We start from the raw sequence: 12,688 nt of genomic DNA on the forward strand, positions 1-12,688 counted from the left end.
AGCATGTCCCTGCGTAGTCAGCACTGAACGGGCAGATTGATAGAGCATGTCCCTGCCTAGTCAGTACTGATCGGGCAGATTGATAGATCATGTCCCTGCATAGTCAGCACTGAACAGGCAGATTGACTGAGTGATAGAGCATGTCCCTGAGTAGTCAGTACTGATCGGGCAGATGGATAGAGCATGTCCCTGCATAGTCAGCACTGAACGGGCAGATTGACTGAGTGATAGAGCATGTCCCTGCATATTCAGTGATCGGACAGATTGCTAGAGCATGTCCCTGCATAATCAGTGATCGGACAGATTGATAGAGCATGTCCCTGCATAGTCAGTGATCGGACAGATTGATAGAGCATGTCCCTGCATAGTCAGTGATCGGACATATTGATAGAGCATGTCCCTGCATAGTCAGTGATCAGACAGATTGATAGAGAATGTTCCCAAATAATCAATACTGACTGGACAAAATGACTGAATGATAGAACATGTCCCTGCATAGTCAGCACTGATTGAGCAGAATGACTAATTGATAGAGCATGTCCATAAACAGCCAGCACTGATTGGACAGCTTGATTTCCAGACTGTGATGGGACAAACCCCATTGGTAAGGATAATGATAACCAAGATACACCCTATATTCTAAAACCGACACATCAGGAGACTTGACAAAGAGATATGACCAAAAATGTTTTTGACGATGATTTTAAGATTTTAGATACAAAAACATTCTCAGTCATATCTCTCTGAGAGAGCTGGATGAGAACTAATATGGTCAGTACGACAGCGATCACGCCGGGGAGGAAGGGTTCTAGAGCAGGAGATACGCCTACTCATTTGTGACGGTGAAGCATAGGCTGTACCAATGACCAACTGGGTACATTTGGCCAAGAAAGGCCATGATCAACAAAAACTGGTCAGCCTCAACACTCACCCAGCCATCCACATGGTGCTCAAGAAAACGTGATTCTTTAGACTAGGTCACCTACTTCAGTTGCACCATGGTCTGTTTATGATGGCCATTGTAGGCAATTTCGGTGATGCACAGGAGTCAATATTGTCTCCCTGACCCATCTGCGGCTACATAGCCCTATACATGGCAAGCTGTGATCTACAGTAGCTCTTCGGTGGGATCGGTCTGGACAGGCTAGGCTTGGCTACTCAGGTGCATCAATAAACCTTTAGCACCCATGATCTGGTTCACCAGGTGGTCTTCTTTACACCAATTTTGATGAGAAGGAACAGCCACAAACTGGATACACCCCACCCATCTTGCCTTCTTGGGGAAGCTTCCAAACAGACGTTTAGCCATCACAATTTGGCCTCACAGATTCTTCTGCTTGCTCATCTTTCATGCTTCCAACAAATCAATTCCAAGCATTGTTCACCTGTTGCATTAACTATCCAACCCTTTCATGGTTGTCATTGTCAAGTGATGATCAATGTAATCACTTCAAGGTTTTAAAGCTATTTTCCGGTTTCCAAAAACCCCTGTCGCCAGGTGAAGTGGGGGTTAAAAAAAGAAAAATTGTGCTCTGCCCAAGTTGACAGCACGGGACGCTCATTGATCAGCGGCAGTGGTGTCGACACCAGAACTGCAGACAGTAATCGACATCGGGAGCTGCGGCAGAGACTAAAAGTGAGGGTAGGCAAAGCACAGTTTGTTTTAAACCAAAAATGCAGCCAGGGACCAGGGGTTTTCTGAAAATGGAATATCCCTTTAATGTTGTGGCTGTATGTAATTTATTATTGATGAGAAAAAGAGGGAAAGTGATAATTGCCAATCCATGAGATTGAGAGAATCTATTGATATCTTAGAGACAAAGCAAAAAGAAAAAGTGCCAAAATAAAAAAAAAATCACGTAAAAAAAAAAATAAATGACAGTTTTCTTGACCAGTTAGGATCCGATAGAAAGGCCAAGCGGAAAATATGGCTTCTTCCCTTGTGAATAATGGATGAGCGTCCTTGGTATAAGCCGTCGCTGATTACAGCAAGTCGTAGGTAGACACGTTACAAGGGATCTCGATCTGAGATGTAAAGATAATTAATAACACGCATCTTTTAAGTACTCCGAGATACCCAAAAGTCACACAGGCCCAAGAAGACTTAAGTAAGATGTTTTAACTGAGTGAAGTGATATCATCTTCCATCTAAGAGCAGCAATTATCAAGAAAATGTAATTACCAGGCGCATTTCCCTAGTTGATCCAACCCATGATGGAGATGACTGCTCGCCACACAATTCTATTTCCTAAGTGCTTCACTAATAAACTAGAAAGAGAAACGAGAGGACGAATCTCCATAACTGTAGAAAATCATTACTTTAATCTGGGAGAAAAAAGGTGCCGGTATATATATAAATATATATATATATATATTTAAAAAAAAAACAATTTGGCATTCCTTGAGGTTCCTCTGCCATTCCATTTCTGTTTCCTCTTAGTTGTCTACTCCAGTAATGGACATTGGACGACAAATTCAGGGTGCCCATTCGGAAACCATGTCATTGTCACGGGTGTGTCAGGTGTGACAGACAGTAGTTCTAGATCCGACTGTAGGAGGTCACCACGCCTGGCTCTGCAGGCACATTCTGGATCTTGCATCTCTGTTGTGGAGTGATATCCTTCTCACACTAGGATCTAGCGGTGGTCTCCACCATCTGCTGCTAATTACACCCCCTTGCTGGAGGCTTAAATATCTTTAGTCACTTCAGCAAGGCGCCGGTGATAGCTCTATTTACGTCTGTCTGTTAGAAGTGCTAGACGTTGACTAGTTTCTTCTTGGAGCCTCTGGGGAGCAGGTGTGAGCTCTCTAGTGTTGTCTCAAGCTAAGGATGTTCCCTCATTTGTCTTCCAGCTTTGTGTTTAGTTGTAGTGGGGGCTGATTAGTGCATACCCCATCCTGTCACTATCCAGGGCCTTTCGCTAGGGCAGTCAGGGATTAGGTTCCTGCTCTGCGATAGGTGCGGAACCTATTTAGGGATGTAAGGGCAGGCAGGGTATTATCAGATCTGCCCAGGGATCTCCATTCCCCTCTTTCCTAGTGTTTGGGCTCCCCCACCCTCTTCCCGCTGTTGTGTACCTAGCTTCTCCTTCACCCACGGTGACGGTCATGCTCCCAACGTCTACCTGGGCTGCCACCCCAGTGGAGCTAGGAACTTTGTCTAGTTCAGCTCTCCTCCTGGAAGTGAACAGTCAGTGGTTTGCAGGGGAAAGAGGAACCTTATGGCCACACGCTATAACCCATAAACCGATAAAGAGGGAACCCATAAGGAAACAGCACTTAGAAATGTCATTGTGACAAGGACAAACATGAACAGGGTGACACAAAGTGAAAAAAAGTCTAAATAAATAATGAAGAATTTTCAGTGTAGTACTGACTGGTCCTACAGCTGGGAAATTGAAAAATACCACATCCTAGCCAAAAGTCCTGAAATAAGGGTATATGTTTAAAAGTAAGAAAAGATGCAGTGCCGTGGAAATGTATCTAAGACTCAAGTGAAGTCCCACATCCAGTGAGTTCAAGCATGTCTGGGTCACCATTCTTGGAGGACTTCTGCAATTCGGGCTCTCAACTTGGCCCATGGCTTCGATCCTGGGGTCATATATGAGTATCACGGGCACTGCTGAGAGTGCAAAGAAAACATTCCGCTTCTTAAGCTTATCTTCACATTGGTAAAGCAGAAGACTATGTGAAAAGTTGTTGGAGCAATAAATACATATACAGTTGCAAAATTACACACACTTTTTAAAATGTCCCCTGGGCAAAAGGAGAGCCATAGATGTAGAGGAAATCTAAAGAGGTGATGAGAAAAGTCCCTCTTTTTGTAAAAACAGCCTCTTTTAATCAGAAAAGGCTTGGTGCCAACCAACATGCTAACTTCCTTGGGGCCCATCAACTTTTCTATGTTGTTGAACTGACTGCAACTCTGGAGTCCGAAAATCAAAAGGAAGGAAAACAGCCGTAATGGTTGGTGCTCAGCTTTCAAAGAACCTGATTAAAATAATAGAAGAAATATAAGAGAAGTTTGTGATTTACTGTATAATTACTATTTCTGCAAAGAGATCACTTTAAGACCTCCCCAAAAAAGGTTAAAAAAAAATGTATATCATGATCATATACAGGTAGAACAGAAATCCAGGGCAAAAGTGAGCTGTGATTCTTACAGCCCCCAAAAGAGAGATTGATCACGCTGACTTATGCATGAATGTCGCCAATACTGATGTCATTTTCTGGCATTTCACCTGCTCCACCCTCTCATCGCAATCTCCAAAAGGTCCCAAATGTTATCTGGAATGGATCCATATGATTAGAGCATAAAAAAAAAAAGATTTTCTCTGTTTAATCCACCTCTCTGTTTCCAATTATGTTTCAAAAAGGTTTTCTGAAGCGTTGGCAACTGTTCTCATCTCGACTTCTTCACCAGAAACCGACAGAAGGCTTTAACCCTGCCTGGAAAGATGGCTGCGCCTTGTATTAATAAGAGGAATTAGCATAAGTGTGTGCCTTACGTGGGGAGAGGCAATTAGTGATGGGCAAGATTACTTAGTCCCAGATATTATGTTAGTTATGCTCATAATCTGGGCTAAAAGCAAATCAATGGAAAGGTGCATTCACATTGGCTTTAGGTGCCTAGATTGGGAGTGGCACCAGCTAATCCGGAATTGGCACGGTGGAGGGTGTCCTGGATCTGGTGGGTCAAGCTGCGAAATAGAAAAATATCAGTAAACAGAGTTGAGCAAAAAGATTTATGCTGCCCTTGTCCGGCACTCGGTCCGCTCCTCTATGGCAGCCGGACCAGGGCAGTCTTCAGTTCTGCAGTTGACATTACCGGCCTGTCATCCTGATCTCGTCTTGTACTTACTACAACCCACAATGTTATAATGTACGTTGCGGAGTCTAGTAAGTGAAAGAGGCACCCAGGATGCTGAGACGGGGAATCTAAAGTCCGGCTGCCAAGGAAGAGAGGACTGGATGCCGGAACAAGGCAGTGTGAATCTTTTTTGCTCAACTCTATCAGTAAATTCATATCTCTAGAGGTCATTTTGTCCTGAATTAGAACACAAGGGTGTCCCTTACTTGAAATATTACTACATACATGCTAGCCACCTTAGGGAGAGACCCAAGTTGGGCTTGAAATATTACTGACATCCTTAAACACAACAATCACATAATAAAATGGGACTATGGGTGATGATGTTCTGATGGCAGTATCTACATTGCCACTAAAAAAAAAAATTATGACATACTTGCCAACTTTCAGGGATGCCCTTCTGGATATAGATTGAAAGATATTGTTAAATAGTTACCGGAAATCCTCTTTTTAGGCAACACTCTCAACGTCTCTTCCATACAGCCCCAATGTGTGTCTGGATGACAACTGCTGGGGTCATGCACAAGAAAACTTCCAGAAGTTTTCCAGGAGGATTTATCGCCTCCCGAGAGATATGCCTGGTCCTCCTGGAATCTAGGAGCTCTTCCCTTTTTCTTCTGGAAGCCACCCGAATTATCCCAGTAGGGTCAATAAGCATGAGTTATTGCATCTTACAGATGTTTTTCTATACTAACCTTGGACCCTAACATATTCTTGCGGCTGCAGTAGAGCGCCATTAGGGTTTATTTATATTTGCATATGGATGCATGTATTCACAAAACAAAACAATGCTCTCACAGAATAAAAGAAAATATCATGTGGAGGAAGTACTGCTTTCCCCTTCAAGAGATAAACTGAATATGGAGCCTTATTGGCAATGATTCGTGGGGAAAAGCGCGCAAGTTAACGCTCAGTCAAGTACCACAAAGGAGAGGTATGTAACCTTTAGGCTATGTTCACACTCTGCAGATTCCACTGCGGATTTTTCCGCAGCAGAATTGCAAAATCCGCAGTGAAAACCCATCGCGGTTTTTACTGCGGATTTATCGCGGTTTTTACTGCGTTTTCTTCTGCGGATTTTCATCTGCAGTTTTCTATTGGAGCAGGTGAAAATCCGCAGAAAAGAAGTGACATGCTGCGGAATGTAATCCGCAGCGTTTCCGCGCGGATTTTTCTGCAGCATGTGCACAGCGTTTTTTGTTTCCCATAGGTTTACATTGAAATGTAAACTCATGGGAAACTGCTGCGGATCCGCAGCGGTCAAATCCGCTGCGGATCCGCAGCAAAATCCGCAAAGTGTGAATATAGCCATAATGTCCGACCCTTTAATGAGCCTTACAACATAATCAATGATAAATGGCACGGGAGAATCTCATCTAGACACGACATAATCTGAGGTGTTTGCCCCACATCAGTGTAGAGCAAATGGGCCACATACCGGTGCTCTTCGAAGGGACCGGTTGAACGTGAAGTCTTACAGCCAATGCTTCATGGGCAAAACATACAGTATGCAAAATAGCTCTCTCACTTTACGGCTTGTCATTACTCTCTGGTCATGTTGCAAGGATTAATAAAGGGACGGACATTGACTATTATAAGGTGACTTCCTATGGATCACTGGAAGTATTCTACCATTACTGTTAAAGTGGTATCCTCAGCTTATAAGATGATATCATACTGCTAGAACACGGGGCCACTTTATGGTCAGTGGTGGCCCCCACCGCTCTTGACTTTTTTTATGCAGCAGTACCCCTACCACTTGCTGTGCAAAAAGCTAAATCATGGCCCCCATTTAGGTCAATTTGATGCCACTGTGCAGGGGGGAAAACAAAAGAAGACATGAAGCTATATTGGCGCTGTGGTCTCTTCTTTTTTATGGTCTGAGGAAGTCCTGGAGGATGGACCATAAAGTGATGCCACATCCAAGTTGCAGATAGCAAGAACCCTCTCTCCAGTGATTACAGACTGGTTATAAACTAAGAGAACATCAGATTATTCTAAGACTGGGGTCACACTGCGTTATGGCAGACCGTTAGACAGACTGCATAACACCACGGCATAACGCGGTGTAACGCTGTCTGTTAACGCTGCCATTAACCCCTATCATCGGGCGCATCACCAACGCATGCCATAATCGGCATGCGCTAGCAATGTGCGTCATTCAGTGACGGAGCCTCGGGTGTGGCCTGCAGCGTTTCCGGGTCCGTCACCGCTAGCGCAGATGAATATAGCATGGAGTTTATGCTATAGCGTTAAAGCAGCCCGTTCAACGCTTTAACGCGTGTGACCCCAGCCTAAGGCAAACGAGCCTTCGTAATGGCGACACATCGCAGACTTTCTATCGGTGAACTTCTATATGGTGAAAATGAAGACGAGTTCTCGCCATCTGTTTAGCTACGATTTGGCGGTAGTTTTACCGGTCTGCAGCGAGCAGTTGTCATATAATACCGGGTTTATATGGACTAATTATTCTGGCTGACGTGGAGCAGACAGTCCGCAGTGATGCGAGATGCGCCGTTCCAAACCTGTACGAGATGAAAATTTCCCGTGACTTGTGCTTTGGAGCGGTAATATTAAAACCACTCGACAAATCCAATAAACATCTTTGCCTAAAGCGATGAACAAACAAAGCAAGTCATTTCCTATAAATATTTGGAGAGTACACGTCCGGTATATAAACTCATGCATTTTTCATGTCCGTTCATATCGCGCGTTATATGGCAGCAGTGAAGGTATTGCCATTATACGTCTGAAATGAGATCGCTGTATACATTAGAGGAGATTTACAAATCTCATACAAACAAAGTATGTGACCCCCCCCCTCTATGTCCAACAGTTCAAAATGATAAAACATCGTGTAATACTAAAAGGGCTTTTTGTGGGCTTGTTCATTAATGACGGCGCGGGTCTAAACCTACAGATGCCCCAAGATGAGTAAAATGTTCCTTTCCAGTAGTACCTGACACAACAACCACATTGGTTACATCTACTGAACGTCGGTAAAAAGGCCGACCTATGACCACAACATTGATGGCCTGGTCTAAGGACGACTTGTCTATTTTAGTAAATATTTAATTTCCAATAAAATACTAAACCTATCCAATCTATACTTAGGTTTCTACTTTGTGCAGCTCACTACATATTCCATCTAGAAATTTGTGATTTGATGGACAACTGGGAGTTACCATTCCTCTCTTGTAAAGTGGGCTTCTCCCTACAGAAAGGGTTACTGTCAGAGCTGATTGGACAGTGTCAGACTATGTAAGGGACACCCACTCAGGAAAATCAACATTGGACAGTGTCAGACTATGTAAGGGACACACACTCAGGAAAATCAACATGGGCAATCTTAGCTATCCCTCCCCTTGCAGTCTACGACCCCTCACCATTCTGTAGTAGTCAAATAAAAAGGCCTTTTCGTTGCAAATAATAAAGTTGCAGAAAAATAGAACATGATTCCAGCTTTCATTGTAAAGGATTATTGCCATGAATAGCATAGGTGATAACTTGCTGATCACTCAGTGGGTCCAACCACTGGGACCTCCACTGATCTGTACTCTGCCGGTTTCGTCAGTCCCATAAACAGTGAGGAACAGCTGTGTGCATTTCCAGCCACCACCCCAAGTTCCATATACACGTTAAACATAAATCATGGGAACCTGCCAGTATCAGGCGGACTAGCTGACAGTCTACTAAGTATGGAGGCGTTCCGACTCTCCCCTGACGATCTATCCTTTTCTCCGGGAGATGAGCTGTAGCCAAACGAGAGAACACGAGTGCTTGGCCGAGCGTTATTGTGTAAGTCGAGAGACATAGATGTCAGCCAAACGATCATTCATCTGACAGCTTTCTAACGTGTATTTGGGGGGGCTTAGCAAGACATTTCCGAGCCCTGTTCTCCCTGAATCTGTGGGGGTCCAACCATCCTGTGGATAATTTATAATTTGCGAAGATGAAAACAGCCCTCCATTTAATATTTGTCCCTGGTCTTAGAAGTCTGATCGTTCTTATCTACACCCAAATTGAAAGATTTCACTGACTTAGCATGAAAAATTCCGCATCGAATTACAGAAAGTCTTCAGCAACTTATAAATAAAATAACTTATGTAGCAATGGTGAGAAAATACGAGTAATTACACCCTGTTATAAGAGCAGAAGCCGCATATATACCTGGCACATCAGTAAACGTCTCCCCGAGCACCGACAGGCAGAACGGCAGCCCCTGGTCTTTTAGTTTCATCATAATTTCGAAGAAGGTCTCTGGATCTTTATCATGTTCCCTAAATGAAAGGAAAGAGAAAATATGTTTACTTGGGAAGATAAGAAGCACACAAGGGAGACGGCCGAGGCTCAGTTCTAAAAGATACCATTTTCGGGTTGCGGGGGCCGGAGGTATTTCAAAAGCATTTAATGCTTTGCCCTGTGGCCCCAGCTCTCCGCTCCTCGACTATGAGTATTCTTTAGCTGGGAGCCATTGGCTTCTGATCACTGCACAATCAAGGTTTTTCCATGGTGTATGTTGAAGTTGAAGAGTTCACGCGGTCATTGCAGTAAGGCTTAGATCACGTAACACTTGTTTTTCCATTTAGAGGAGTTTTCTCTCCAGGTAATATGAGGTTTAGATCTTTGTAGGAACACCACGACTCTGCGTCTTCGACGCTGTCGCCTACGGTTAGCAAATCGAGAACCATTGGAGGAAAAAGAGAAGTTTGAAAGAGAAGTTTTGTTGAATTATCAGCCGGGCGATGGATGTGATATTACCATCTAGTAGATTTCCAAGCAGGTTAAAAGGAAAATTGAGGCTAAAATGCCAGTTAGAGATAAATGACTGCAGCTGGGGGTTCGGTTGCAGATCTTGTCGGGGAAAATGACACAAAAATCAGAGGGAAATAATGTAACGGTGGTTGAGAATCCTGCAAACAATTTTAATAATTGCCATAACTCACAGAACCTCGGAAACCTCTGCTCCTATTTATTTCCCCAGTGCAATGGTAAAGGCGCGTAGACAGACAGTCGGTATCAAAAGTCAGTAACCATTAACTCAAAAAGAAAAACCAGTGGAGAATTGACTTCAGACTTGGACAAGTGAATGAGATTTTACAGACAGATAAGAGGTATATTTTGCACATTTAGAGAGGTTTTCCACGCAAATTTACTTTCCAAGAAGAAGGTTTATGTGAGAAAGACGTTAAGATTTTCAAATTGTTGATGAATGATTCATAATTATGGAAAAGCACAACAGTAAAGTAAGGAGGAACCGTCTCCCCAGTCAGTAAAGTAGGCTATATATCTTCGAAAGCTCTCTATCTGAATCGTCCACAAACAGGATTGCTCAGCTTGGTTCTTGTGGTCTCTATGAGAGATGCTGCCAGACCTCTTTGGTGGCATCTTATCTCCCAGAAAACAAAACAATCAACTGTTGAAAATCCAGCTTGTTGGATCCTTCTCTTCCCTGACATCATCTGACAGGGAGTCATCATTCACATTAGACTGCTGGTCCATCCTGCCGGTATCAGGAGGTTCAGCAGACTTTAGGTTAATGTTCAGGTTGGTTTATTAAAATTCCATAAACCGCTCAGCATAATCAAACCAAAAAGACAGCCTTTTCCGGCACAGAGTGAAAGCAGAAAGTAAACAGTCCATACATTAGTGAGGGTTTGCCTACTCAGGTTAGTGTCTAGCTCTTTAGTCCTTTGGCAAACCCAAGCAATACTGGAGGTCTACACACCTCCAGACACAGACACTGAATGAGACAACTGGTCACCATTTTATCTGCCATTCCAGGCCTCTGGGGTAGGGATATGTGAGTAGTCAATCCCACTCATCTCTCTGCACTGCTTGTAAACCCGGCCCTGATGCACCCTATCCACTCTCTCAGCACTATACATGCTGGAGCCCGCTTTCCCAGGCTTACATCACCGAAGCTACCAACCTCGGTGATACAGATCTCCCCTCAAGGATCTTTAAGTTGGTCACCTTACAACTGTTCTCTGCAGCACAGGTCCTACTTATACAGGATCATGTGCTGTGGGGAACGATGACCTTTTGTGCAAACCAGAATATCATCTCACCTCAGGTGATTGACAGCCTGCTTAGACAGAATGATTGTCATGAGACAAATTTTCCTAGAAACGCCGGTTCATGATAATCTTGCAGTGTAAGTGGACTTTAAAAACATTTAATCAATATTTTACTATTAACTTAAAAAAAGAGTCATAAAATGACTCGTGGCATCATACTAACTAAGAGGTTTGGCTTGAGTCCTTTTGTCTATAGTGTCCCAGGTAAGTTACTTATTGAGCTGAATAATAAGAAACAGGCTGAAAGTGAGGGACTTGATGTAGAAACTAGGGTGTCACACATGACTTATCAGTTCAGATTTGGATTGTCCAGCGCAGAGAAGGGAAACTAAACTATCAGGATCACAAAAGTCTTTCTGAAATAAAATTTGTTTAAGAAAACCGGGCTAGAAGGGAAGAAAAATCTGTTTATCCTTGACAATCTATTTAAACGAAAAAGATTGTCAGGACCTTGGTACATCGGTTATGTCAGCAGTCCGTGCCGCCGGTACAGGGTCTTGAGAATTGTCCTAGTGTAATCCATGGCAGTTATTTCTTGTATGATAAATAAAATATTGATGAAACTCACAGATTTTATCAGAGTTTCATCTGTATGGTCAATGATTACCATCAGAGGTTATTACGAGTTTCATCAGTTTTTGTATGTCATCCGAGTGCTGTACAAATTTTTCAAGACCCCATGTTGTTGCATTGCTGTTTTCGATCCGACAATTGAATCAAGATCAGACTGGCCTCTGTGATTTTTTTCCGTGAAAAAAAACATGGACCGATGAAAGGTCTCATCCACTATTTAAGGTACGAGTTCTATCCGTGAAAAACATGGAGAACAGTCGTGTGGTAAGAACTGACGTGTGAATGAATCCTAAGCAGTAAGTTATTCCCTAAAAAAGAAGAAAAAGAAGCGCACTTACCCCGGTACGATAGTCACAACTTTATTCGGACATATATTAAAACGATAGCAGGGAGGAATGTGAAAAGCAAACGGACAACGGCCGTTTCGTGCTAGATGGCACTTCAACGGGACCTGTTGAAGTGCCATCTAGCACGAAACGGCCGTTGTCCGTTTTCTTTTCACATTCCTCCCTGCTATCGTTTTAATATATGTCCGAATAAAGTTGTGACTATCGTACCGGGGTAAGTGCGCTTCTTTTTCTTCTTCTTTTTTATGGAATGGACTATTATGGATCGCATTGAAGCAGCACCCCATTGGTAATGGAGGGGACTTATGTTCAGCGCATCTAACACATGAAAACATCACTGGGGTTGAAGACTTTAGAGTCAAGCATACAGCAGCAGTGCGGTGGTATCTTTTTTTCTTGGTCGGACTGTAAGTTATTCCCTAACCATAGGATGAGGGAGATATTTTACTGATCACAGGGGGTTCGAACGCTGGGTTCTCCCCCAATCCCAAGAAAGCTGGGTTCTCTCCCAATCCATAGAACGCTGGGTTCTCTTCCAATCCCAAGAACGCTGGGTTCTCTTCCAATCCCAAGAACACTGGGTTCTCTCCCAATCCCTAGAACAGGGCTCATGAACTTAGGAATTGGGGTCTGTTATCTTGTTTTGAGCGTAGTGGATGTGTGGAGTCCAGACCTCTGCTCAATTATCACTGCTCGTCCGTTGGGTTCAAATTTTGGAGCACAGTTTTTCCTTTAAACTAATTTTTTTTTTTTACTTCTACGCAGTGATTAATTGCATCAGTGTATAGCTATGTAACTATCCTTCCATTTCTGTTCTA

At 43.3% G+C, this 12,688-nt stretch overlaps 1 protein-coding gene across 2 annotated transcripts in view; it reads right to left on the reverse strand.

Moving 5' to 3' along the window:
* GTDC1 (glycosyltransferase like domain containing 1) overlaps positions 1–12,688 on the reverse strand; it is a 223,800-nt gene that overhangs the window by 43,633 nt on the left and 167,479 nt on the right. For both annotated transcript variants that reach the window (XM_069732883.1, XM_069732882.1), the window contains exon 6: positions 9,041–9,150. In XM_069732883.1, the coding sequence (XP_069588984.1) occupies positions 9,041–9,150 (110 nt within the window). The remainder of the gene's footprint in view (positions 1–9,040; positions 9,151–12,688) is intronic.

This window comes from Ranitomeya imitator, chromosome 7, assembly GCF_032444005.1.
Source record: "Ranitomeya imitator isolate aRanImi1 chromosome 7, aRanImi1.pri, whole genome shotgun sequence".
Lineage (NCBI taxonomy): Eukaryota > Metazoa > Chordata > Amphibia > Anura > Dendrobatidae > Ranitomeya > Ranitomeya imitator.